We start from the raw sequence: 27,229 nt of genomic DNA, 5'->3' as shown, positions 1-27,229 counted from the left end.
TTTTTTTTTTTTTTTTTTTTTTTTCTCAACACAAAAGGAAAATACCATATTACCCTTCCATCACACAGCCTTTTCATACTTACGCCATTGTTTCTTACCTTTTCAACTTCTTCCTTATTAGGTAAAACCTTTTGGCTTAAAACAAAAGCAACCAAACTAATTTAGATAAAATGGTAGCCTAAATTTGTTATATACATTTATATATTAAAAAAAGCACCAATTACTTATGATTTGAATTAGTCCAATAATTAAAGGAACTATAATTTGAAACATTGTGATTTATTATTATTTGGAGAAAAAATGAAGATTTATTGAGAATGATAAGGGCAGAAATGAGAAAGGAGTAGAAATAATTGAGACCCCCACTTGTGACCAATTGCATTGGGATCCATGTGTTAAATCACAAACTTCCAATGCCTTTCCATTTGGGTCCTTAGTGGCATATTACACAAACCATATTATATCCCTAATATTAGTCTTTTCATATTAACATCAAACTAACAAACAAATTAATGTATACAAAAATCATGACGTAATTTATATTTCATTATTTTAATATCAATAATAATCATAATAATACATCTCTTTTAACATGTTAGCTTGGATTGGATCCCAAATGATTTCCCTTCACAGATCTTCCTTCTCTCCACACTAAAAAATAGAAAAGTTACCATTTTTGTTACCCAATGAAATTGTTGCTTGCTTTTTCACCCTCCTCGTTGTTATCCTCTGTTTCTTTGTTGCAATCCTCCTCAAATTCAGACCCTTCCTTTGGACTATCCACAGTTCGCTTCTCCTGCTCTTCTTCTTCTTCTTCTTCCTCTAAACCCATTTCCTTTTTCCTTAATCCTCCATTTTTCTCGTTCTTCTCTGCTCTTGATTTCAATGTCTCTAGCAACTCTGCCACTGCCCTGTTTTTATAGCGGCGGTTCTTGATCAGAAATTCGCTCACGTCCGCCGGCGTCATCTTTGCCTTGTCGATAACCTCTTTAATTTCTTGCAACAGAGTGTCATCGATTTCATTCTCTTCGTAATTTAAATAGTTCTTCAGAAGTATCTTCAATGCTGGATAAGAGCAGAAATTCATGAAAATATGCATATCCATTCTCCCACTTCGAAGCAATGCCGGGTCCAGCTTCTCAATGTGGTTCGTCGTAAATACGAAAATTCTCTCACTACCACAGCACGACCATAACCCATCGGTGAAATTCAGCAACCCAGAAAGAGTAATCGAGCCGCCGCCGCCGCCGCGGCCGTCGTCACCGGATAGCGAACTGTACCTACCTCCGCATCGGATGTCCGGAAAATCGTAGTGGTTTCTTGTACCGGAATTTTTCTTTTTGCGGTCAGTGAAACTAATGGAGCAATCAATGTCCTCGATGACGAGGATCGATTTGGAGGTGGTTTTCATGAGGAGCTTCCGAAGTTCAGAATTGGTGTGGACCTCAGTGAGTTCGAGATCATAAACATCGTAACCGAGAAAATTAGCCATTGCAGCGATCATACTGGATTTTCCAGTTCCGGGAGGGCCGTATAAGAGATAACCTCTTTTCCAGGCTCGGCCTGTCTGTTGGTAAAAGCTTTGGCTGTTCGCGAAATCTCGAAGATCTTCCATAATCTGTTGCTTCTTAAGTGGGTCCATAGCCAATGTATCAAATGTGCTTGGGTGTTTAAATGGCACCGACTCCCATGGATTCCCTCTCGAATCCAACGACCCACCACGCGAATTCGTGTAAAGAAGCCGCTCCTGATTCTTGCGACGGATTTCATCAGCTCTGCCCATAATGTAATCGAGATATGAATCTAAAATCAAAGGCTTATCTTTTTTCTTGATTCGAAGAGTAAAACCCCTTTTCTCCTCCGGCAACGGGCGCCAGAGATAGCCCTGTGCTTGTCTTTGAGTGACAATATGCTCCCACTGGACAGTGACGCCATCGAAGAAGTCAAGGATGCAGTCATTATTAGCAAGACCAAAGGTGATCGCACTGGAATTGACAGCACGCGTGAGACTCAACCGATTGCCGGAGATGGAAACAGAGGAGCTTAAGTAGAGTTGGACGGCGTTGTAGAGCTCGTTGGTGTTGACGCCGTCGATTTCAGTGATGTCAAAGTAGACGTAGGAGGAGAAGCAGTGGGAGAGTTTGTGGAAGAGTTTAAGGGCGGCGAAACGGAGCTCCGGCGGGAAGATTGTGTGGAGGAGGGACTGGCAGAAGGCAAGAACGCCGAGAAGGGATGCCAGAGAGGACCAGTATTCCTTCATGGCGGTGAATCAAGAAGGGTATAGGAGATTGATAGAGTGTAGTGAATTAGAGGAGGAGTTTATAGAGGGAAATGGAGGAGAGAGAAAGGAGGAGGGGGTAGAGAGAGAGTGGGTGGAGGATGTGGGGAATTGGCTGGCAGAGAAGAAAGTACAATGAAAACAGCAACAGAAGTGGGGAAAAACAAAAAGGGCTTTTGGAGTTTTGATGGTTAAAGAGAGCGATGAGAGATGGGTCCCCTGTTTTGGTTGTGTGTGTGTAAGCTTCTGCGACTCCCCTATTTTTCAAATTTTCATTCCATTTTAATATTATAATAATAATAATAATAATAATTTAATCATCCAACAATTGCGATAATAAATATACAAATTGAAATTAGCATGGGTTTAAATAAATAGGAGGAATTTCAAAATATTGTTGAATTAAATAATAAAACTTTTAATATTCTTTTTTGTTTGACTCACAGGTTGGTTGTGGTTATGGTTTTAGTTAATATTGGTGCACTATATTAATTAAACATTATAAATACGAATATACCAAAAATGAAAAGTCAGACTTTAAACACACCAATAATCTCGTTTTATTTATGGTGCACTATAAAAAAGAAAAATAAAATTATTAAAAGATTAATTAGGGATTTTACATTTATCTTGTGTTCATTGTTATTTTGCTATGAAATTTAATTACCAAAATTGCTACGTATTTTATATTATTGCATTTGGAGTAGGTATGATCGTTTCCAAATATTTATGTAGATTTTATCACATTCAAAAGTTATGCCATTGTGGATGAGGGGCAGTTTGGGGTAATAAAACCAAATTAAAAACTATATTATATAACGAAATTGCATAATAATAAAATTAAAAGAATTTTCATGCTAATAATATTAAAAAAATTCGTAGATGAGATTAAAAATAATTAATAGTTATATTAATTTAAATAAGAGCCAATAGGAAGAGATAAACTAAAGAAATTATAAGCAAAAAAAAAAAAAAAAGAAAAAAAAAAGGAAGAATATTTTAAGAGAGGGAAGAGGGTATGTCTACAACGGTGAAGGAGGAAGAGAGCCACGTGTAACGCCCTAATCTGGTTGCCTTAGTTATAAGCTTAATTAATGATTGTTTAAAGGGTCAATTAAGATAGTTAGGTAGTGTGGATTAAGATGAAGATTGATTGATTAATTAGAAAGGTCCAACCACTACAGTGTAGCAACCAAGGTTCTTTTGCGTGCTTTGGACCCGATTCTCCTTCTTAATTTAACCTAAAATCCACGACCAATTTTAATAATTATAAATTCCTTTTTAAATATTCTTAGGTCTTCCCTAACTTTTATAAATATTTTAATTTACTTTAATATTTTTTTTATAACAAAAAAAAAAAAAAAAAAACATGTGGACACTTATATTTCATATTTAGTTTAACCATCTTACTATACTATGTATGACTAAAAATCTTAATATATAAAATTCATAGACTAAAATACGATATTTAAAAGTTATATGCTGAAATATGATAACACATGCGTATTTATTAGTAGGAATATGAATAATTAGAGAATATTAAAGGGTCGTAGAATAATATTTAAATATTTTATTATTTAAAAAAATAAAGGTAAAGTATTGGGAAGATACCCATACTTGGGTAGATGCATATTATTTTCAGAATTTTTTTTAATACTATAATGAGTCCATATGATTTTGAAAAGAATGAAAAAAAAAAGAAAAAAAAAGAAACCAATCTCTAGTCCCTCCTCACTTTTGTTTCTTCTTCTTTAAATTAGGCCCTTCTTCTGACACTGCCACACACAGAGAAGAGAGAGAGGTGAGACGTGAGATGGAAAGGCTCTCTGTCCAAAGCAAAACGAAAAGATCCGAATCATTTTGATTTGGGTTGGGACCATAAATCCAAAATCCAAAATCCACACCTTGTTTGTCTGAGTTTTGAGTTTTTTGATAATGGAAACGAGTAGGCAGAGGTGTACAGAGAAAGGCTTTTCGGGGGTTGATTAATTGAAAACAGAGTAGAAGAGATTAGAAGAGAGGGGTTTGGAAGTAAGGCTTTTAAGGTTACTCATCACGTAAACCAATCTTGTGTTCCCACACGTAAACCCAGAAGAAAGCAAACAAAGACTCAGACGGTAAGGCAGAGAAGGGAGAGCTACGAATCTTTTTCAATAATAATAATAATAAGAATAAGAATAATAACGTCTCTCTCTATTATTTGTGTGATTAGTAAGCCAAGCAGAGGCAGAGGAGGACAAAGCAGAAGCAGAGGAGGGCAGAGGAGGACAGAGGAGGACAGAGGAGGACAGAGGAGGACAAAGCAGAAGCAGAGGAGGACAGAGGAGTTGTGACTGGTCCATCATCTTCCCCCTATTCTCTACCACCTCCTTCCCACGCCTACACTAAACTAATGCATGCACTGCTTCTTCACCTACCAATCTCCATCCCTTTTATCACCATTTATTGGGGTATTCTCAAACACAACATTACCTACAACATTACCTACATAGCATACATTGTTCATGCCTACGACCACCCATATTCTAATTGGCTAACTTATTCCAAAGTAAATAAAATAACTGGGTATGATACAAGGTGAATGGCACTTGTTTGATAGTTGAGTTAGACACTTATTCACCTTACTCACTCATTTCCTTCACAATTTAACCTATAATTAAATGATTTATTATAGGTTTAATAAAATGAATGGTAAACAGGTTTAATAAAATGAATTAGGGGTATTATTATATGGAGAGTCAGCGGTTTTGCTTAGTTCATAAACAAGCAGGCGTCAGTGGATTATTAATGCAAAGTGCAAAAGTGCCTAAATTACGTAACCCTTGGCCTTTATTTGACTGACCCCCAAGCACTTTGCGCATGTACACGCATCCACCACCGCTACCCATTACCCACCATTTCCATTTCCCATCCCTCTCTTTTCTTCTTCTCACGCTTCTCGCACACCGATGCCTCATTTGCTTCGCCGAAGTTTCTGCCCTTAAATGTGCAAAACATAATGCTTTTCACACGCCCTACGGACAACTAATCTAACTTTATTATTGTTTTGTTTCTATTCTCTACGATTCAAATCAGGATCCATTTTCGTATCGACACATGTTGGTCTGTTGGGTGACCCAAACTCGAACCAAAGTTGCATTTTTACCCTAAATCTTGGGTTCTTCAAACTAAAATGGGGTGATACCTAACGGAGGAGAAAAGATTGGTAGTATTAAAATTGAACTTATAAAGTTCTTACATATCTTAATAATATAAAAGAAGTCAAAAAAAGTTAGTCCCGGGAGCACGAAATTGACAACCAAATGCGTTTAATATAAGAAACTTTTTTGACACCCTCTGTTTTCTGCTCTTCCTTCTTAATACATTCTTTGATTTCATTGCTTAATTCCTATGCTCCTCCCTCGATCTCTCTTTGAAATGGAAGTTACGAAGCCTTCCTCCAAGTCCGACCGACGTCGTTTTGTTCTCTCTTCGATCTTCTTCATCTTTTTCCTCTGCGTTTTGGCCTCCATCAACGAAGCTCGTTTCGACGCCCTCTTGAAGTTCGGCCGATGCACCGTCGACAGCGCTTCTTCTCTTTCGCTTCAAACGGCGACGTTTAATTCCTCCGACGACAATCTTCTTTCAGTTAATTCTTCCTCTGTCTCCAACGACACTGATATCCGTATACTCATCGGCATTCTAACGCTTCCCGATCAGTACAATCGCCGCCACTTTCTCCGTCTAATTTACGGCACGCAGTCCGTTTCGGGCGCTAAAATCGATGTGAAGTTCGTCTTCTGTAATTTGACGAAAGAGGATCAGAAGATTCTCGTCGCGTTGGAAATAATGCGGTACGACGACATTATAATCCTCAATTGCAGGGAGAATATGAACAAAGGCAAAACCTATACCTACTTCTCCAGCCTACCGGAGATCTTCAACAGCAGCGACGGCGGCGGACCTAATCCGCCGTATCACTACGTGATGAAAACCGACGACGACACTTACATCCGGCTCAACAGCTTGGTAGAATCGCTCCGGCCACTTCCGAGAGAGGATCTGTACTACGGATATGTAATTCCTTGTCCGAGCATGGATCCGTTCGTGAAATACATGTCCGGAATGGGATACTTGATATCTTGGGACTTGGCGGAGTGGATCAGAGAATCGGAGATCCCTAAGAACAATTTGGAAGGGCCTGAGGACAAAGTATTTGGAGAATGGATCAGAGATGGCCGCCGAGCGAAGAATCGGTTCAATGCGAAGTGGTCGATGTACAATTATCCGGAGCCGCGGACGGGATGTACTCATGAGCTTTGGCCGGAGACGATCGCCGTTCATCTGTTGAAGAATCAGGAGAAATGGATTCGCACATTGACGTATTTCAATGTCACTGCGAATTTGAAGCCATCGAAGTTGTATCATATTCCATAGGTGAATCAAATTCAAACCATCTTTAGTTTCAATTTTTGGTTATTCTACTCAAATTATACAGAAGAAGATTCTTCGGCGACTTATGGTTATGGTCGCTTCTCTGTTTTTTTTTTTTTCAAAAAATCTAAATATATATTTCACTGATGGATCAAAATATCTTGAATGAGGATGTATACAATGTTTTGATCATAATAATTGAATCATTTGATTTTATATCTAATCTTTTACGCACTTTGTTTTGAACTTTAAATGCCTCTTGGATTGTTACCTGGTTCTCCCGCTTAATATCAAATTAGATAGTTGGGCCAAGAGTTCTGTATGACCGAACCAAAAGGATTTAAAAATGCTGTAGGAGTCATGAGTTGGTACATGTCAAAAGTAAAATCGACTACCATCTTTTGTACAAAATAAGCGAAAATTGCAAGCTAGTTGGATATTGTAATACTAACTATATAAGAGGCACAATACCTAAAATTTAAACGCTAGATATGAGTTTAAATTCGATTTTGGAATAATTTCTTGATACAATAAAAGAAACCAACAATATCCTTCTTAATGGAGGATTTGCACTACAATGTTGTTGAGTATTTGATATCACTTCATTACAACAACCAATCTCTACTTTGCCGAGTAAAAAGTTTAATGTTTTATGTTAGAACAAAATATATGAAGGTGCTTAACCCTTATTTTTGAAAGCAAGAAGATGGACGACCAAATGTCAAACTTGTTTATGAACTGACTGAATAATGAAAAATAAGAGCTTTCAATTTAGATCAAGTTAGAATATAATAAATTATGGAATATAAAAATGGAGATTCCCATCTGTTATTCAAGTTATATCAAAGAAATGTATATATATTAAGAATCACAAACAATATCAATAAACGTAATTGAATGAAATAAACAAAAATAATGAAAGCAAATGGGTGTTCTTCGTGAGAGCCAAAAGATGGAAGCACACCATAATTGAATGTTACGCAGCAAAATTCAGACTCCGAAATCAAAGCCTTAGGCATTGGATATCATAATCCTCCATCATCAATGATATCAATCGATAGCAAATGGGTGTTCTTCTAAAGCTGCTTAAAGCTATTCCCACGGCAGTATTGAAGGTCAAGCGAAACCTGACGCTCGATCCTAAGCTGGCGATAGAAATTGGCTATGAAAGCCTCCGCACGCATGTCCACATCGTCTTCAGAAGCGTAGCTCCTTGTTCTTTGTAGCCCTCTCCACGAAATCGACTCTCCACACAACTCTGTAACATCCTCTTCCCGACACCCCTTCAATCCCGGCGCTTCCTTGAAGCTGACGCGGAGGCTTCTCGACAAACTTCGTCCAAACATCGCCGCCAAACGCCAGCTTTGGACGTTGAAGTTCATCATAAGTTTCAGCTTCTTCACTGCCTTCCTCAGCCGACCCAACAAGCTAATCGCCGCCATTTTCGCTATGAAATTTGATGGTTAGGATATCGGATAATTTGGGAGTATTTATAATGGTATTAGCCGCCTATTTTTTGGATATTGGTGGGAAGTTTGTGTAGCAACTTCATAAACAAGAGAATGCAATACGTGTGGAATTCCAATACCAATTTTGGGTGACGCAAACTTTGAACAAGTCTTAATTTGATTTGATTAAGACCAACTTCTTTACCTCTTCCTAATATGATCTTATTTGGATTTTCCAAATGTGGATAGATTCAAAATATGGCTCATAAAAATACAAAACTCCATTAAAGGGCTCACCTTAAAACAAAAGAATTGATGGGGATAATGTCACTCCAATCACCTCATTTAAACACTTTAAATAAAGTCAATAATTACATTCCTGATTTAGTTAGGAAATACAAAACATAAGACCTATCATAAAACATTATTTATGCGCACCTAGACCCTTAGAAGAGCTTGTTTAGACCAACGCTACTAGTATACTACGGACGAAAGGGAACACACATAATATCGCCGTATATATAACACCGATAATAATATCACAGAGAAAATAAACGTAGTAAAGTAGATGCTCATACTAATTGTATAGATTAATATCCCAATACACATGATACCCGATTAGACTATCACATTCTCCACGATGCACTCCTTGGGTAAGGCAATGAATTACGTGGGTGAAAAAAGAAAAGTTGGGCATTTTCCTTACGGTAAGCGGGATGGAAAACGTTCGAGTGTGAGACATAGACGTTTTTTTTTTGCATATTCACGTTTTTTTTCCCTCTTCATTCACAACATTATAACGAATAAGTCTCAATGTCAATTTTAAAAACATAAATAAAATATTTTTACTAATATATGACAACTTGTCTATTTTTGATGATTGTTTTATTGTTTGCCAACTCACTAGGTATTATGTCATACCCATAACCAACTTCCATGTAAGGAATAATTACTTATCACTTATATTTAGGCAATTAATTTCAAATTTCTATGATTTTTGCTTGAGAAAACAAAAATTATGATTACATATTTATTTATTTTCCTAATTAACATACCATTATGAATAATCTTAAAATGACAACGGAAAAGAAAAGACAGAGAAGATATTGTGTGAAAATAAAAATATCTTGGGTCATTGGTTTTTTATAATGAGAACCCTATTCTTCTTCTCACCAACCCCACAACTAGCTTCTATCTGCTTCTTCTCTTCCTCTCAAATTACCTCACTTTCTTTAACCACACCAAAATTCAATCCACCTCTCACCTTCTCCATCCCTTCCTCTAATTCCTTCCACCTATGGCGGCCGCCGATCTCTCACCGGAATTCATATTCCGCTCAAAGCTCCCCGATATCACCATACCCGACCACCTCCCCTTGCACACTTACTGCTTTGAAAACATCTCCCAATTCAAACACCGTCCATGTCTAATCAACGGCGCTACCGGTGACACCTACACCTACGACGAAGTCCACGTAACATCCCGCCGTGTCGCCGCTGGCCTCCATAAGCTCGGCATCGGAAAAGGCGACGTCATTATGCTTCTCCTCCAAAACAGCCCACATTTCGTTTTAGCCTTCCTCGGTGCTTCTTATATTGGGGCGGTGGTCACCATGGCGAACCCGTTCTTCACGCTGCCGGAGATAGCAAAGCACGTCGCCTCCTCTGGCGCGAAGCTGATTATAACCCAAGCTGCCTTCGCCGAGAAAGTGAAAAGCTTGGTAGACAAAAACGGCGTGAGTATCAAGCTGATATTCATCGACCCTCCACCGGATGGAGAGGCTCATTTTTCGGTGTTGACTGATGATGTAAAAGAAGAGGATATGCCAGATGTGAAAATCAGTCCGAACGACGTCGTTGCATTGCCTTATTCTTCGGGGACTACAGGTCTTCCAAAAGGAGTAATGCTGACTCATCGAGGGTTGGTGACCAGCGTGGCACAACAAGTGGACGGTGAGAACCCGCACCTCTATATCCGAAGTGATGACGTGGTTTTATGCGTGCTTCCGTTGTTTCATATCTATTCATTGAACTCGATCATGATGTGCTCGTTGCGAGTGGGAGCGGCGATTTTGATCGTACAGAAATTCGACATTAATTACGTGGTGGAATTGGTGGGGAAATATAAGGTGACAATTGCGCCGTTGGTGCCGCCTATTGTATTGGCAATAGCGAAGAGTCCAGCGGTGGGGGGTTGGGAGATGTCGTCGATACGGATGGTGCTGTCGGGAGCGGCGCCGTTGGGGAAGGAGCTTGAAGATGCGTTTAGGGCTAAGCTTCCAGATGCGATACTGGGGCAGGTAAGGAGTTTGTTTAAGATAGATAATGATGATGAGATTGATAAGGAGGTGTGTGGTTATAGGGATATGGCATGACGGAGGCAGGGTCGGCACTGACGTTGTCGTTGGCATTTGCAAAGGAGAGGTTCCAGATAAAATCGGGAGCTTGTGGGACGTTGATGAGAAATTCAGAGATGAAAATTGTAAGCCCTCAAACTGGAGCTTCTCTTCCTAGGAATCAGCCCGGAGAGATTTGGATTAGGAGCCCTCACGTGATGAAAGGTATGAGACTCTCAACAATCGTAGGATATCGTCTAATTTTGAGCATAAGCTCTCTTGACTTTACTTTGAGCTTTCCAAACGCTACAAAGTATTCTTTTATCATAAAGAAAATAAATAAATTAATTAAATGAAATTTAAAGTAGATATAACCAAAATGCTAGACTAGGTTGAATTTGAGCCGAGCCTACATTGATTGGGCCTAAATGAAGTCCGATTAAACTGAACAGGATACCTCAACAACGAGGAGGCGACGAAGGCCATAATCGACGAACACGGATGGCTGCACACCGGCGACATAGGTTACGTCGACGAAGACGACGAGGTCTTCATTGTCGATCGTCTCAAGGAACTGATCAAATACAAAGGCTTCCAAGTGGCGCCGGCTGAGTTGGAAGCCCTGCTGATTTCCCACACTCACATAGCCGACGCTGCGGTTATCCCGTACGTGAGCCTTTTCTCGATTTGATTCCTTCACCGGCCCCCCCTTTCCTGTAATGTGTTTACGACTAATTTTACGCCGATTAATTGCAGCATGAAAAATGAAGTTGCAGGAGAGGTACCGGTTGCGTTCATTGTACGATCCGGTGGTTCCAACATCACGGAGGATGAAATTAAGCAATACATTTCGAAACAGGTACAACCTCCAATTTTAGCGTTGATTTAAAGCTTTCAAGTTTAATATGTTGTTTTTAGTTAGGTTTGCCGATTGATCATCCATTTCACCAAAAAATTAGGTAACCTTCCTTTTATGAACTATAATTTCTGAACCTTTTGACTCTGTGTCTGTAACGCTACATGATAAAATATACTTCCAAATGTTTCCAGTAAGTGGCTGAACTGTTAATTTCGTGATTGATTTGTGAGGGATGTGGGATGCAGGTTGTGTTTTATAAGAGGATTCATCGTGTCTTCTTCGTGGATTCCATCCCTAAAAGTCCTTCTGGTAAAATCTTGCGGAGACAACTTAGGGAATTGCTCGCAGCCCGTATTCCAAATTAGCTACCCAATGTGTGTATTTCAATTAGAGAAAAGGATCTTGTTTATGGATTATGTTTATTATTCCAAGTTCTCTTCACAGGCTGCAACCAAAATACAAAAATATAGTTCCCCTTTGATAATCATTTTGTCTGTTTTCTTATGAAAAGTGAAAATAAAAAATAAAAATGGTTATGAAAGAATTTTACTAACTGCATATAAGAAGGTAGATATGTAGATTTGGAGGGTAGAAGTGATTGTTCAGAAAGAGTAAAAAAGCAAAGTTTCCTTGTATGACTCATAAAGTGCTCAGTTTTGATTATCCATGACCTAAACAGTCCTGTTTGTTTACTGATTGCCCAGTGGAAATGGTGCATTCTGTGTTTACAAAATTTGGTAACAGAGCTAATTACGGCACGTCATATCAGAACATAGTACTGTTTTGCGCTTTTTTGAGCAATCCGCATTTGCATCTTCAAACAAGTTGATGATCTCGATCATTTATCTTGTTCTTTCCACGTCACACCCACTTACCCACCTCTTCCATCATTTGTTTGATAGAGAAACCCAAGTACCAAAATTTCAAGGACAACCTTATCCTTCCCAATGTGTGGACGAGAAAGTGTAATATTTTCCCTTTTAGGTGCTTTCCAGGAGATGCAGAAATAGTAGTCTCTGTTCCCATTATAATAATACTGTATGGCATAAATGGCTTGGGTACCTCGTTTACCATGGGGCCGCCCTTCCCCATTCTGGGAATTTGTTTGTGCTTTTTCTTGTTTCAAACAAAAGAGCATCATTTTGGTTTTAATGCCGCCAAACCGTCTAATCCACTCACCTTGGTTAATGGATACCAATTGTACCTTACAACATCAAAAGGTTGGAGAAAGTGGTGGCATGTTAGGAGCAGAGCGTTTTGATGGGGTACCCCAACCCCCCATTCTTCTTCTTTTTCTTTTTTATCTCACTCGTTCTCTTTAAAGAGAATCCTAACAATATTGTTAGCTATACAAAAAAAAAAAAAAAAAGAAACAAAAGTTGGGACTTAACCTTGAGATGACACTTCATAATCAATCACCATAATGTGATTTCAGATATCCTGCAAGTAAGAGACAGAAAAAGGGATCTCAGACTAAACCTTTTTTTAGGGCCTTGAAGTTTCATGGAAGCAACAATTTAGTCGAACTTGTTGAAGCTTCATCTCACTTTCTCCGAAAGGAAGTCCCACCCCTTTTTCAAATCATCAAATTATAATACTACTCATCAGAAGGTGTCTAAAATTAAATTCAATCTTTTAGAGTGAATGGAAATGGAGTGGCCAGGATCATTGTACTTTGACTCACCCATTTTAATTAATAAGAAAGGACGCATTCCTTGTATCTATTATCTGAACCCAGTTAAGAGAGAAAGTACGAGGAAAAGTACATCGCACACGTATAATTACACCATATCTTCTAATTTGATTTGTGCATAATTGTTGGCTGCTCAAACCACAAGATCAATTAGGAATTAGTGTTCCATTGCAGGCTGGACACCAAACTTTGGAGGAAAACACAGTGGTCTCTGATTCAAAAGACATCACCACAAACACCTCCAAAGCTGGGAGATTATGATCTCTCAATCATTGTCTAAGAACACATTTAATTATTTCTGGTTGTCGCCGATGGATCAAATTACTATGTTATCTGTTTGAAATATCAGACTTGATTTCAATTATTGCGTCAGACATTCATTAGTTTATAGAATTTGAGTAAAACCCATGTGCTTGGTTCAGGTTTTTCTTAATTGGAAAATCATTAATATGGGTGAAATGCTTTGAAAATAGAGAGAGGGAGAGAGAGAGAGAGAGAGAAGGCATGTGAAGGGTGAAGTTGGTGAAAAAGATTAGCAGTCATTGGTGTGTGGTAGTCGATGCATAAACTTTTGGGTCCCCACGCCTCATTGCATCATTGACGAGATGGACAGATCCCATAAACACTTTCTAAGGATATGCTATCAGTGTGTTCTTCGGTTGGGTCGAATCACTTTTTTTATTATATCAATCAAATATGTTTTCATTTTTTCTCTTTCCAAACCAACATGTAATTATCATTATTATATTATATTATATTATATGGAAATCCATCTTTTATCTCCGCCAAATTCATTGTTAGTAGATATTGTCTATTTTAGCAAATTACATATAGCCGTCACTTTCACACGATAATAAATAGTTGTCATGCCCTCAATCCTTATCCGTATAATTAGTTTACTTTTCCATTACAAAAACGGATCAGTAATTTGCTAAAAAAAAAATGATCAGCTGTGACATAAAAAAGAAAGAGCCGAATGAAGAGTTTAGATGCAAACCAAATAATTGAGCAGAGAAACGTTTGGACACGATGAGTAAGATAAATACCAAATACGCAACTGGGTGTGTTTGTTTATAACATTTAGGCGATACATGTGGGGGTAAGTGGAAAGGAATGGAAGTAACCATTTATTATTATTAGAGATTTTTAAAATATTGGTTTGTAAACTGACAATCCATTTGAGTGCTGCCATTACCGGAGCCGACAGGCCATCCATCTCCACTGATTCTTTCCAACCCTCTGTCCCTCTCTAATTCCAAAGCCGATCCATTTTTAGTTGCACCAATAGTGAACCCTTTATTCTCATATAACCCATCACAAATTCTTCATTTTTCTACAAAACCCACTTCTCATTTCCCCTTTTTCTTGAAACCCATCTTCTTAATTCTCCTTTTGAGCTCTTTTTTCTTGTTGCTTTCCTTCTCATGGAGTTTAAACACCATCAGCTCAACCTTGGCCTTTTTCTAGAACCCTCTTCTTCTTCTTCTTCTTCCTACTCGGCTCCTGTGAGTCCATGTAGCGAGCAGAGGGTTTACCCATGCAACTATTGCCAGAGGAAGTTTTATAGCTCACAGGCTTTGGGAGGCCACCAAAATGCTCATAAGCTGGAGAGGACTTTGGCGAAGAAGAACAGAGAGATAAGGGCATACCGAGGAGATCATGAAACCAATATTACGATGAATTCAACCCATTTGTGGAAAGTTGAGACAATCACAGCTGCAGCACCTTTAGTAATTGGCCCACATGGGGTTGATGGTGGGAGAGAGATAAGGGGTTTCGCAGCTGAAAATCATCATCTTCCTCATCTTCATCATCATCATCAAGATGATATTGGCCACCTTGATTTGTCTTTAAGGCTCTGAATTTCTATGTTTTTGTTTTTTTCACTTTTACGTAAAAATTTTATATAATGATCGAAACCCGTAAAGAAGAGGTGATGGATTGAGAGTATTTTATGTGTTTCATCTTTATATTCTCTTCGAAACTAAGCCCCAAATTGTTTCGTCTTCTATGAGTCCATTTATAAGCTTTTCTCTCTTTTCAGTTTTAGTTCTCTATTTGTAATTACTGCCTTAATTATGAAAAATATTTACTTTTTTTGATAGCAGATATGTAGTGATCAGTGGAAATCAATTGAAATCGACCAATTTGAGGGGTTGAATAGAGCTACATAGTGATTAGAAGTTGCATTATTGAACATTGTTTTAGGGTTTCGATTATGTATGCATTATTATTAAGACTCAATCATGAAAGTTGTAAAGAAAGCATATGCCACTTTTCCTACTAAAATGCAAGACAACATAAAGTGAGGATCATCAAGTTGGGTTATTTTATAGATATTTTTACTAAATGCATGGTTGTTGGATAAAACAAACTCTTTCTTGGGGGCATATTTAAAACTTTATAAAGTATTTTGAAAAAGTTATGGATATTGGAATGTCCAAGCCCACCGCTAGCAAATATTGTCTGCTTTGACATGTTATGTATCACTGTCAACTGCAAAGCTTTAAAACGTGTCTATTAGGAAGAAGTTTTCACACTTTAGAAATGTTTCTTTTCCCTCTTCAACCGATGTGGGATCTCACAATCCATCCTCTTGGAGGCCCAGCGCCCTCACTGGAACACCATTCGATGTCGACGCCCAGTGTCCTCACAGATTTAAAATACGTATACTAGGGAGAAGTTTTCACACCTTTATTAGGAATGTTTTGTTTCCCTCCCCAACCGAAGCATTCCTTATAAGCTTGTGAAAACTTCTCCCTAGCAAACCCATTTTAGAACCATGAGGCTGACAGGCCACGTTACGTGTGACGATTATGTTCTTCTTACCAACATAGTATATTGTCAATGTCAATATCGAAATTCCAATGGTTTGAACATCTTATCTCTAATCTTTCAATTCCAATCGAGAAGTAGAAGTATTGATGGGAGGGATTGTAATTTGATAAGAAGAAAGAATTTCTATTATGAGCAAATCACATAACAACTCCAAATCCCAACATCTTTCCTTTGAGAAACTCAGTTTTAAGAACTAAGAAGGTCGAACCAGAAAAGAAAAAAAAAGCAAGGAATTTAAGGGATTGGAGGTAACAAAAAGGAAGAATGATTTTAGACGTAAATTAATAAGAATAACAAAGGAGGGACCCAAGTTTCCATATCAGAGATGCTCCACCTTACTACCAAACCCTCTTCTCCTAACCCACATTTTCTCTTAAATCATATCTAACTTTAATTGCATTACATATAATGAACACAAACTTCATATTCTATTTTTAAGGTTTTTCTTCATTGCTTTTGTCCCTTTAATTTAAATATTGTTCAATTATAAAAACCATTAAATGGGGAAGGAAACAGAATCCAGCATATAAACAAAAATATTTTTATACGTAATATATTTATCAACTTCCTAAACCCTAAACTTACATTATATTTCTATATCTATATCTATATATGTATATAACCTGAGACTATGCCATAGATTGAGCACTTTCTATTCTGCAGCTCTTCAACTTCAGAGACCAAACAAATTTCTGGACATCAAACCTAAAAAGCTTCTTCACTTTGGAACTGTCGAAATGCATCAACAAAATATGAACATGAAACCTAAAACAAAAACCATATCCTATGCTAGAATTAAGGTTACCTGTTTGAAAATATCACCGAGTTCGTCATCCATTAATAAGCTGACGTGGGAACTTCCCTTAACCAATTGCAATTGAGAACATTGTCCTGAAAACCAATACACCAAAAGGATCAATTGAGAACATTTATTAATTGAGAATAGTCGTTTTGGCACATACCCGCATTAGTATTATTGTTGGGAAACGCCCAGCCAAGATGCCCTGCTTCTTCTGGAATTTCTCCCATATTATCCATCGGCCAATTTCCAAAACTTTGAGGGTACTTTGAATTCATGTTGTTACTTGGACCGAATCCCAAGTATTGGTCACATGGTTTTGACATCAAATTATTGGATGCAAACCATTTGAATTCAGGCACCGGATAGTAATTTTTACTTCCTTGAACTTCTTCCATTGATGATCTTCCCAGATTGGAGAACTGAAATTGGTCAATTGTTGAAACATTGTTTCTTTGGTTCATCGAATTCTGGATTTTTGATGCCTTAATTGAATTTCTATCGTAGCAGTTCTTCTTGCCAACCAATTTTCCTGCTCCGGTTGCCTTCTTCCTCAGCATATCTCGGTGTTTCTGAAATAAAAAATTTTGAAAATTGAGAACTGAATTGGTTACCAAAAACCCTATATTTCAAAGTTGATAAAATTGGACAAACCTGAAGATGACTGGCCACGTTTTCTCGTGATAAACGTGGATCGTTCATGAGCTTCAATATGTTATTTGGGACTCTCTCTGAAACATAAATGAAGTGTAAATTAAGAAGAATCTAGAAAGATTTGAACTTTAAGGCAGATAATCCTCACCCTTTTCTCCCAATTGCTCATAAGCTACAACAAATCTTTCATGCAATTCCTTTGTCCAAGAAACTCGAGGCTTCTTCTTAGAAGACGAACATGAATCAAAGTGATTGGAATCTATGTTTATGTTTTTATCAATCGCATCATCTTCCTTATCAATTACTGTGGCCCTTTCATGAGAGATAATGGGTTTGTGTTGTTCTAGTTCTTGTTCCATAACATTAGGGTTTGGTCTTTTCCGACATCTTCTACGCAAGACGTGTTGCCAAATATTCCTCAATTCTTGGAAGCTAACTGGTTTCAGTAGATAGGCCTCAGCTCCCTCCATAACACCCCTCTTCACCATCTCCAATTGCTCGTTTGCTGACACCACTGAAATTCAAAATTCATCAATTAATTCAAGTTTAGGAAAAAAAAAACAAAGAGAGTAAATTTTATGGGTTTTACTTACTAACAGCAGGAATGTCGATTCCTTGACGAACAGTCTCAAGGATCTTGAACCCATCCATGTCATTTCTTCCAACATTTGTAATAATGATATCAAAAGATTCTTTTTCATCGTTTAGTAGCCTTATTGCTTCCGTTGTCTCCGTTGTTGCAGTTACTACACGTTCAAAAAAAAAAAAAAAAAACCATCCAAAACATGGAAAAATTAAAACTTTTCTAATGGGAAAATCGAAAGAAAATATGGGTATGAAACGAAAAACGTAAATGTTGAAGGAAATTAGAAAAGGAAGTACCTTTATATTGACACTTTTGAAGAAGTTGAACCAGATATTTGAGGCACACAATGTTGGCGTCAATTGCGAGTACTTTCAAACCAATGGGGAATTGATCATGTTGGATGTTTTCTGGAGTCGAAATCTTAGCCGATCCATTGTCCTTCTCTTCCATTATAATAAGCCCTGAATTCGCTTAAGCCCTAAATTAGGTGCAGATTGTTGGGGTTATGTGTAGTGAGAGTGCGATGAGTTGAGGGCCTTGTAATATGTTATATGGGTTCGGAGTCCCCACATTAGGAAAATTTGTTCTTTAAACAATATATGGAAACAAAGGGTAAGAGTATCACTTAATCCCTTTTCAGTCCCAAATTAGGAAAGTGATTGGAAGAATAGAAAAAATCTTTCAATTATTTAATCACACTACTTATTATTATTTTATTTTTTAAATTTCATAATTAATTGTTTGTGTGAATGTGAGTATATTTGCAAGACTTCAGGCATGCTATATTACCTTTATTTGACCGTGCACGTCTCATTGACAATAGAATTGTAACAGCACACCGTCAGTAGATATTGTCTTATTTGGCTTTCCCTTTCGAGTTTTCTTGGCACTTGTTACCTTTTCCAACTGATGTGGGGTCTCACAATGGCACACCGCCTCGTGTCTCCTTTTTGGCCTTCCTTTTCGAGTTTCTTTGGCACTCGTTCCCTTCTCCAACCGATGTGAGATCTCACACTGGCACACTGTCTCGTGTGTACCTCCTTCAGGGCTTAATCTTTCTCATTGGCACATCACCAAGTGTTTGGCTCTGATACTATTTATAACGGCCTAAGTCCACTACAACAAATATTGTCCTCTTTGGCTTTCCTTCCGGCTTCCCCTCAAGATTTTTAAAACGTGTTTGCTAGTAAGAGGTTCCACACCATTACAAAAAATGATTCATTCTCCTCCCCAACCAATGTAGGATCTCACAAGAATTCTTGATACTCTCCATCATATGGTCTTCATTTGTCGGATCCTAGCTTAAATAGTATGGTTGTAGGAAGCCTGGTCTATCTGAGTGCAACTCTTCTAGATATTGCACGTTATCCGTTTAGCTAGTCACTTTGAGTTCATTGGTCTATTGTTCTTTGTTTTCCTCTGTTTATCCTACCTAATATAAACTTCATTAATGTGCATTTTACAATATATATGAATGAAAATATGCAAAGCGTTCACTTAGTTTGGAGAAATTGAACCCAAAATGAAAGGGGTATATATGTGATTGTGATTTGACATCAACATTCAAGAGGAAGACCCTGAGGGAAACGCTTGGTGTCAGTGCAGTAATCATAGAACATATATTTGGTCTGAGCCCATTTCATGCGCCGTTGGCTTAAACGATCCAGCGTGGACGACAGCCACGACGCTGAAGTTGAACTGCAATTGGACTTCCCATCGGACCACAAGCAACCATCGGCGCTTAGATTCTTGTACCATGCTCGGAAAGGCGCCTTGGTCCAGTCAATCTTCACGGCTCCACCTCTTGTGGCCCAGCTGTCTGCGTTCCACAAGCTAGCGTATATCCTCATTGGCTGCCGGAGTGGGAAAGGAGCTCCCTTTTCCTTCCTGTTCTTCAGCTCTCTGATCGGAATCCCATCAACTGACAGCCTATCAACAGAACATCAAAGACATCAGTTTCTTGCTTTTAAAATTAGAACTTTGATTGTTTAATTTTAGGATTAAGAAGATTGATTTACTGACACGATATGAAGAGGAGTCCAGAGAATGGTGTAATTGTGAAAATCAGCTGTGGGGTCAAACCAAAGGAAGAATTGGGTCTCTCTTTTGCCGACGCCATGGAGGAACATGTTGGTCTGTAAAATGTAAGGATCCCCTTCAACTCTCCCCAAGAATTCAAAGTCTATCTCATCGTGAAACTCCCCTGTAGACGACACCTATAAAAACAATAACCCAAAACAGAACACCCTCAACTCCATCACACAATAAAACAGAACAAACATTCTTAAATTCACACTCACGTAAAATGCAGTGACAGTGCCAGCAGAGTTTCCAGGAACAAGCTTGATTTGCAAATCAATCTTGGCAAATAAATATTCACCTCGAGATTGAAAGCCGGAGCCCGAGGTTTGATCGAGGGTGACTCGGATGACTTCGCCATTGTCTAGTATTTGAACTCTGTCGTCTCCCCATGTGTGATCAATGTTCTTGTAGAAGTTGGCAGAGGCAGGCGTTAAAGAGGCAAAGATCACAAGACAAACAAATAACATATGGGTTGAAAACTTTGAAGAACAAGAAACTGGAAGTGTCTGTTGTTCCATGATTGGATTAGCAATTGAAAACCGGAGGGCTTTATTCTGTGACAATTGTTGTTGTGTTCGTATATTATATTAATAATGGTGTGGGTGATGTGACCATGAATTCACAACGTGAGAGCCACACAACGTTGTATGATCAGAAAGCGTGTACTGCTGATATGCAAAAGTCAAACACAACAGATAGATCAGTCTCATGTAATCCTGAAAGTATTTGTATTTTTTTTTTTATTGAAATTAAATAAGATATAGATATTGAAATGAATCTGTTTGTGTGATTTGGGTAAGATGGGAACATTAAAAAAGTAGTAGTAGGTATTATCTCATTTTGGGCGGTCCTCCTTCTGTGGGATCTCACAATCTACCCTCTTTTGGGGTTCAATGTCTTCATTGACACTTGGTCGTTTCTCCAATCGATGTGGGACCCTCCAATCTACTCCCTTCGAGGCCCAACGTCCTTGCTGTCACACCGTTTTGTGACCACCCCCTTTAGGGCACATCGTCTCGTGTCCACTCCACTCAGGACTCAGCCTTCTAACTGGCACATAGGCCCGTGTCGGTTTTTGATACCATTTATAATAGCCCAAATCCACTGCTAGTAGATATTATTCTCTTTGAATTTTTCCGTTCAGGATTTCCTTCAAGATTTCTAAAATGCGTTTATTAGGGAGAGGTTTCCCCACGCATATAAAGAAGGGTTCGTTCTTCTCCCTAACCGAGGTGGGATCTCACATTTTATCTCAATTCATGCAAGTGGCAGCTCACCATTTAAACTAAGGATGAGGTTTTAGAGTTAGCTGACCCTCACAAGATCACGACCCTCTGTTCCAATGGATATTAATGGCAGTGGACAACAGAGTTATTTTGTTACATATTCTGTTTGAAACACCGATTGTTGTGCAATGTCAATCTCATGCATTTACATTTCACAATCATTATTGTTCTTACTTCCCATGTTTTATTTTCTCCTAATTCCAATTCCAAATTAATATTCAAAATTGAGTGGGTCCGAAGATTTTTCAAAAACAATATAAAATATGTATATTATTTATTTTTTTAAAAATATGCCATAAAATTTATATCTTATTTCCTAATAATACTATTAAATTTTATAGAAAAAATACTCTTAAATCAAAAAATGTCTTTGACCAATTGAGTTGACTAGAAGTTGTTGCAAAATGAGCTGCAACAGCTCGATTTGGAGGTGGCGATTTAATGGCAGTGGACAATAACGTTATTTTATTACCTATTCCGATTGGAAACACAGCTTGTTATGCACTATCAATTTCATGCATTTACCATTCACAATCATATTTATGCTTTCATTTATTGATATTAATACTTTCCCGGTTATATTTCTCTTGTAATTTGTGCCACACAAAATGATATTAAAATTGAATAACTCTCCATAATTGTATAATATTGTTCATAAGTATAAGCTCTCATGGCTTTGTCGGAGACTTACTCAAAAGGTCTCACATCAATGGGGAGAGTATTATTTGTTTATAAACCCATGATCATTCCCTAAATTAGCCGATGTGAGACTTTTATCATCTAACATCTCCCATCGAATAAAGTGTGCCTCCCCTTAATCGAGGCTCGACTCTTTTGGAGTCTTAGTCATTGGCACGACTAAGTTTAGGACATGACTTTGATACCATGTTAGACAAACATGACTCTCCACAATGGTATGATATTGTTCACTTTGAGCATAAACTCTCATGTTTTTGCTTTGGGCTTCCCCAAAACGTCTCATACCAATGGAGAGAGTGTTCTTGGTTTATAAACCCATGATAATTTCTTAAATACTCGTAGTCATTTTTTACTGTCTTCGAGTAGGCTTGACTCTTTTTTTTCTTTTGGAGTCCTTTATTCGACATTTGAGGATTTACCAATCTTTTAGCACGACTAAGTTTAGGGCATGATTCTGATGTCATGTTAAACGAACACGACTCGTCATAATGATTTGGTACTGTTAACTTTGAGCATAAGCTGTCATGGTTTTGCTTTGGCCTTCTCAAGTTCTCTCACTAATGGAGAGAGTATTACTTGTTTATAAATTCCCTAAATCAGTGGGAGTGACTTTTATCCTTTTAACATTCCAGATTCCTGAGTAAGAAAGAGACAAGTAACATGCATAACTTAGAGGATTAATTATAATTGGTGGTTTAGCATTCAAAAGTCGGCTGTGTATACAAAAACAATAGAAATGAATGTTGGGTAAGAAATTGTAGAAAGCAATATAATAATAATGATAAATGGAAAGAACTGGAAGCTAGGCGGCGTCATTGCATTCGGGAGGCAGTCCCTGAGGAAATCGCTTCGCATCGTTGCAATAGTTGTAAATCATGAAGTTGTTTTGGACCCACTTCAGTTTTCCTTGGTTCTCGAAATCCAGATCCTGTGTGTACCACGACTTGTCGCTGACGGTCGACCCACAAGAAGCCTGTCCCCATGGCCAAATGCAGGCGTCTTCATTGAAGTTTCTGTAAGATGCGGTGAACGGAGCCAGACTCCAATTTGTCTTCACTAACCCCCCTCTGGTTGCCCAGTTGTCGGCGTTCCATAGACTGGATTGAATCCTCATTGGCTGGTTTTTGAGGAATGGAACGCCGATTGATTCCTTGTTCTCGAACACTCTAATGGGCATGCCGTCCACGTAGAAACTGCAAAGTACAAACAGAGGAAACTCACATGTCAATATCAATTTGTAGTTGGGGTTTCATTTGATCATTGGCATTAGAAGACTTACATAATGCGCTGGGGATTCCAGATGATTGAATAGGTGTGGAAATCAGCAGTTGGGTCGAACCAGAGATAGAACTGTTGCTCTCTGTTGCCCTTTCCTTGGCTGAACACATTGGTGTGAACTATGTAAGGATCGCCGCTCAGATTGCCCAAAAACTCGAAATCTATTTCATCCCACGCCGACCCTTCTGAACGCAACTGCAAATTCAGAAACAAAATCGGTAAGAATTGGATTGAAAAGAAAGAGAGCATTGAGTAAATGAAATGAAATGAAATGAACATACGTAGTATGCAGTGACAGTTCCAGCAGAGTTGCCAGAAACGAGCTTGATTTGCATATCGATCTTTCCAAACAAATACTCATTTATGGACTGAAAACCAGAGCCAGTGGCTTTGTCTAGGGAAAGAGTAAGAAGGTCGCCATTGTCGAGAACCTGAGCGCGGCCATCTCCCCACGTAATGTCAGTTGTTTGGAAGAAGTTAGGAGCAGCAGCAGCAGCAGAAGAGGAAATGACCAAAGAGGCGAAGAGTAAAGAAAGCAAGAGAGTAGAGGAAGCCATAGTAAAAGGATGAAAGTAGGAGACTTGTGGGATGAGAAGAGAAACTGAAGCTCAATTTATAACGACGTGAAAGGAGAAAGGGATAAGAAAGAGAAGGAAGGAGGTGAGAAGGATGGTAGAGAACCGCCATTAGAATGTTGCATACAGCTGGATTAAAGCAATCAGTGCTTAAGGGATATAATGCAAATCAATTAAGTGTTAAGAGTGGCATTAAGAGTACATTCGTGTGGGATGAGATGGTGTCATGACCATGTTTGTCCGAGGCGCGTTGTATATGGCTGCATGACTATTGCATGCTAATATTCTTATTTTATATCACTTTATTATTATTTTTTTTTCTTTTTACTTTCACGATGTATAATTTCATATTCTATTTTGCAAATATTTGAGTTTAGAATGTACTATAATTGGATGCGATCATTTCTCAGCTCTTCCCACCTAGATTTTATATGACTGTTTTGCAAAATCACATCTACGTCTACCAGACCTGAATCGTCTCAAAAGTTAGATATTGTCGAATTCTCTCGGCCCGAAAAATTATATGTTATTTAAGTAGTTGTGTTGCCTTTTGCTTAAGTCATATAAGATAACTTTCAATCTTTCTTTCAACCTTGTTTTCAAACTCCCTTTACCCCATTTTTTAAATCTGCCTCAAAATGAGACTAGAAGGCTTGAACATTGTCTAGAAGACATGATTCCAAATTGGCTTGACTTACTCAAGGTTGGAAGTAAATGGTGCACAATAGCAAAAGTCTGCTGATAAAAAAAGTGTTATTATTAGAACGTAGATACTACCATCTCAACTTTTATAGAGCATTTTTTTTTACAGCTTTAAAATTTCGTATTTGTTTGAAAATGCTGGATTCCCATAAATTCAACAAACATGAGTGTAAGGATGATCCATAGATCTTAAAAATTAGTAATAATTAAATTCGAAAATATGTGGTATCCATATTATGGGAAAATGTACGTTTTTAATTAAAAGGAAATAAATTATAATTGTTAGTGGAGTTGAGTAATTTTTGGTTGTATTGATAGTGTCACGCGTGTTCATGGTTTCTATTTTAATCTCCTAATTTAATGCTTATGTTGTTTTTATTTTAAATCAATTTTATATTTTATATAAAACTTCGTAGCATTCAATCTTATTTATATAACATTTTTTATGCCTACATATGTTTTTTCGGCTCTTTAGCAACAAATTTGAAAACAAAATGTTAAACATTTCTATTAAATATTATTTATTTATTTATTTATTAAATAACTTCAAATGAAGTACAAACATGAAAGGAGAGTAAATGGGAGAGGTAGAGAAATCAAAAGAATCAATTTTCCAGATAAAAAACGCGTAAAACTAATTTTGAAGCTGTTCATAATCTTGCATATTCTATGGGTTGGTGGCCGGAACAGTGCACTCCCGAGGAAGGCCTTGAGGGAATCTTTTCCTATCGGCGCAATAATTATAAATCATATACTTCTTCTGAACCCATCGCAGCACTTTCTGGTTGCCGGCATCAAGCGCCTCCGACATCCATGGCGCCGAGTTCTGGCAGCACCACGACGCTGCATTGGTCCACACGCATCCATTGGCATTGTAGCTTCTGAAGGCAGCCGTGAAGGGGGCCTTGGTCCAGTCCGTTTTCACCAGCCCTCCTCTTGTCGCCCAATCGTCCGCATTCCATAAACTCGCGTATAATCTCATCGCCTGTTTCTTTGGATATGGCACCCCATTGGATTCCATGTTCTTGTACTCCCTTATTGGCCTCCCATCCACATAGAACCTAACCCCACGCCACACATTTCAATTAAGTCCTAAACTTTTTTCTTTTTTTTTTTTTCAATCATATAATATATATGTGGAGAATGGTTGGAATTAAGGGTGGATTATAAGTTTATAAGTACATTCTTATTAATACGAGCCCTAAAAGCAAAATCATGAGAACTTATGTTCAAAACATATCATACAATTATGGTACTTACAGAATGCGAGCAGAATTCCAGAGGAAGGAGTAGGTGTGGAAGTCAGCCGTTGGATCAAACCAGAGATAGAATTGCTGCTCCCTATTACCTTGTCCTTGTATATAGATATTGGTGTGTACAATATAAGGTTGGCCACTCAAGTTCCCAAGGAACTCGAAGTCTATCTCATCCCATGACGAACCTTGTGAACGCAACTATAATAATATGAAGGCAATAACTTTAGTTTAAAACATAGGCATCAAATTAATGTAATGTAAACAGCATAGCATATTAGTAATGTGGATACATAATAGGCTGTTACGGTGCCTGCTGAGTTGGCAGGGACGAGCTTGATTTTCATATCAAATCTACCATTGAGATATTGTTTCTTGGACTGGAAGCCTGACCCAGAAGCTTTGTCAAGGGAGAGAGTCAGCAGATTTCCATTCTCCAAGATCTTTCCTCGACCATCTCCCCACGTCAGGTCCATGTCTTGGTAGAAGTTTCCAGCTTCAGCCATTTTCTCAAACCCCAGCAGACAGGGAAGCAGAACGATCAAAAGTAGCATAGAGTAATTGTTTGAATAAGAAAAGAAGGCCATTTTTAAGGAATTTAATGAATGAATATGGGTTATTGATGAAGAGGGCCATCTTTATAGGGTTGATGAAGAGGGCCATGAAATGGAAAAATGGGGTGTGTTGGGGGTAAAAAAGTGGGAAAACACAGCTGGATGGCATAAGAACAAAGCAAAGAAAGAAAGGTCAAAACCATTGATTCGTAATGGGTTTTCATTTTGAAACATGATTAAACAGACAAAAACTGGGGGCAGTGGCAGTGGCAGTGGCAGTGGCAGCTGCTGGTGTACCCCAAAATTGAGCACCATCTGGCAAATTCCCAGGTTTTGGCTTTCCAACCCACGTCCGGATTTGGAGCCTGTGTTTTTCTTCCTCATTGGGGAAATTAAGAATGTCCTTGTCTTCTGTTCAACATTAACATTAATAGGTGGAATAGGGAATGGGGCTGTGTCTGTAGTAGCTTCTACAGGATTATCTGACTGCCTGCTGCACATAAAATTTTCAATTATTAATATGCATTCAAACTGCTCTTTTTTTGGTTCTTTCATTTTTAATTATTATATGATTTTATTGTTTAATCCTTATGCTTATCCTTATCCCTTGCGTCAACTCCTATCCAACTTTCATACTAACTATTTTTAAACTTAATTATTGTTTATTTCCTCCTAACACTAATTCCATTTTGACCTAATTGTTCTAAGTTCTCATTTACAACTATGTACTTTTGTTATGTATTCCATATCCGGGTGCTTTTCTTACCATTGTATTTAATATTTTAATTATTAAATTTACTTGTATTTAAATTTTAATTAAATAAAAGCGTAGTTTTGTCTATGAACTAATTGATATTATTAGTTTACATCAATCCCAAGCATATAGACAAGGATGCG

At 38.0% G+C, this 27,229-nt stretch overlaps 10 protein-coding genes across 13 annotated transcripts in view; 3 read left to right on the top strand and 7 right to left on the bottom strand.

Annotated features, from left to right (window-relative positions):
* The window catches only part of LOC111497118 (AAA-ATPase At5g57480-like), a 9,323-nt gene extending 6,796 nt beyond the window's left edge, over positions 1–2,527 (bottom strand). The window contains exon 1 of the mRNA XM_023147785.1: positions 801–2,527. Within this exon, the coding sequence (XP_023003553.1) occupies positions 801–2,260 (1,460 nt within the window). The 5' untranslated portion in view covers positions 2,261–2,527. The remainder of the gene's footprint in view (positions 1–800) is intronic.
* LOC111497173 ((DL)-glycerol-3-phosphatase 2) overlaps positions 1–6,758 on the bottom strand; it is a 20,745-nt gene extending 13,987 nt beyond the window's left edge. Inside the window, exon 1 of the mRNA XM_023147880.1 lies at positions 6,754–6,758. The gene's annotated coding sequence lies outside the window, so the exon portion shown is untranslated. The remainder of the gene's footprint in view (positions 1–6,753) is intronic.
* On the top strand, positions 5,619–6,742 carry LOC111497127 (hydroxyproline O-galactosyltransferase GALT3). Its single transcript, XM_023147797.1, has one exon. It carries the CDS (start codon positions 5,669–5,671, stop codon positions 6,692–6,694), a length of 1,026 nt encoding a protein of 341 aa, XP_023003565.1. The 5' UTR covers positions 5,619–5,668; the 3' UTR covers positions 6,695–6,742.
* Positions 6,759–7,498: 740 nt separating the features above from the next.
* On the bottom strand, positions 7,499–8,490 carry LOC111497185. Its single transcript, XM_023147893.1, has one exon. The coding sequence runs from the start codon at positions 8,131–8,133 to the stop codon at positions 7,768–7,770; it is 366 nt and encodes a 121-aa protein (XP_023003661.1). The 5' UTR covers positions 8,134–8,490; the 3' UTR covers positions 7,499–7,767.
* Positions 8,491–9,305: 815 nt separating this feature from the next.
* LOC111497098 (4-coumarate--CoA ligase 2-like) lies at positions 9,306–13,387 on the top strand. Of its 4 annotated transcripts, none has more exons than XM_023147755.1 (5): positions 9,306–10,438; positions 10,501–10,699; positions 10,927–11,140; positions 11,231–11,333; positions 13,201–13,387. In XM_023147755.1, the coding sequence occupies exons 1-5, from the start codon at positions 9,437–9,439 to the stop codon at positions 13,285–13,287; spliced, it is 1,605 nt and encodes a 534-aa protein (XP_023003523.1). In that variant the 5' UTR covers positions 9,306–9,436; the 3' UTR covers positions 13,288–13,387. The 4 variants fall into 4 exon arrangements, with proteins under 4 accessions (XP_023003523.1, XP_023003540.1, XP_023003530.1 ...); XM_023147772.1 differs by having other exon boundaries at positions 13,188–13,387; XM_023147762.1 differs by lacking the exon at positions 13,201–13,387 and adding an exon at positions 12,038–12,425.
* Positions 13,388–14,450: 1,063 nt separating this feature from the next.
* On the top strand, positions 14,451–14,888 carry LOC111497321 (zinc finger protein 2-like). Its single transcript, XM_023148094.1, has one exon. It carries the CDS (start codon positions 14,451–14,453, stop codon positions 14,886–14,888), a length of 438 nt encoding a protein of 145 aa, XP_023003862.1.
* A 1,681-nt stretch (positions 14,889–16,569) lies between these two features.
* On the bottom strand, positions 16,570–18,353 carry LOC111497313 (two-component response regulator ORR24-like). Its single transcript, XM_023148082.1, has 7 exons — positions 18,200–18,353; positions 17,911–18,063; positions 17,466–17,831; positions 17,318–17,394; positions 16,827–17,235; positions 16,670–16,755; positions 16,570–16,593 (listed from the first exon to the last, which is right to left on the bottom strand). Exons 1-7 carry the CDS (start codon positions 18,351–18,353, stop codon positions 16,570–16,572), a joined length of 1,269 nt encoding a protein of 422 aa, XP_023003850.1.
* A 1,031-nt stretch (positions 18,354–19,384) lies between these two features.
* On the bottom strand, positions 19,385–20,503 carry LOC111497159 (xyloglucan endotransglucosylase/hydrolase protein 22-like). The gene is made up of 3 exons (XM_023147845.1): positions 20,204–20,503; positions 19,926–20,119; positions 19,385–19,832 (listed from the first exon to the last, which is right to left on the bottom strand). The coding sequence occupies exons 1-3, from the start codon at positions 20,501–20,503 to the stop codon at positions 19,460–19,462; spliced, it is 867 nt and encodes a 288-aa protein (XP_023003613.1). The 3' UTR covers positions 19,385–19,459.
* Positions 20,504–22,670: 2,167 nt separating this feature from the next.
* Positions 22,671–23,815, bottom strand: LOC111497165 (probable xyloglucan endotransglucosylase/hydrolase protein 23). The gene is made up of 3 exons (XM_023147859.1): positions 23,530–23,815; positions 23,250–23,443; positions 22,671–23,163 (listed from the first exon to the last, which is right to left on the bottom strand). The coding sequence occupies exons 1-3, from the start codon at positions 23,803–23,805 to the stop codon at positions 22,773–22,775; spliced, it is 861 nt and encodes a 286-aa protein (XP_023003627.1). The 5' UTR covers positions 23,806–23,815; the 3' UTR covers positions 22,671–22,772.
* Positions 23,816–25,115: 1,300 nt separating this feature from the next.
* Positions 25,116–26,382, bottom strand: LOC111497144 (probable xyloglucan endotransglucosylase/hydrolase protein 23). Its single transcript, XM_023147821.1, has 3 exons — positions 26,072–26,382; positions 25,786–25,979; positions 25,116–25,586 (listed from the first exon to the last, which is right to left on the bottom strand). The coding sequence occupies exons 1-3, from the start codon at positions 26,363–26,365 to the stop codon at positions 25,193–25,195; spliced, it is 882 nt and encodes a 293-aa protein (XP_023003589.1). The 5' UTR covers positions 26,366–26,382; the 3' UTR covers positions 25,116–25,192.
* Positions 26,383–27,229: the final 847 nt, after the last annotated feature.

Source organism: Cucurbita maxima, unplaced genomic scaffold (assembly GCF_002738345.1).
Source record: "Cucurbita maxima cultivar Rimu unplaced genomic scaffold, Cmax_1.0 Cma_Scf00002, whole genome shotgun sequence".
NCBI classification, from domain to species: Eukaryota; Viridiplantae; Streptophyta; class Magnoliopsida; order Cucurbitales; family Cucurbitaceae; genus Cucurbita; species Cucurbita maxima.
The sequence above is the reverse complement of the archived record's forward strand: the minus strand, read 5'-3'. Positions and strand labels throughout refer to the sequence as shown.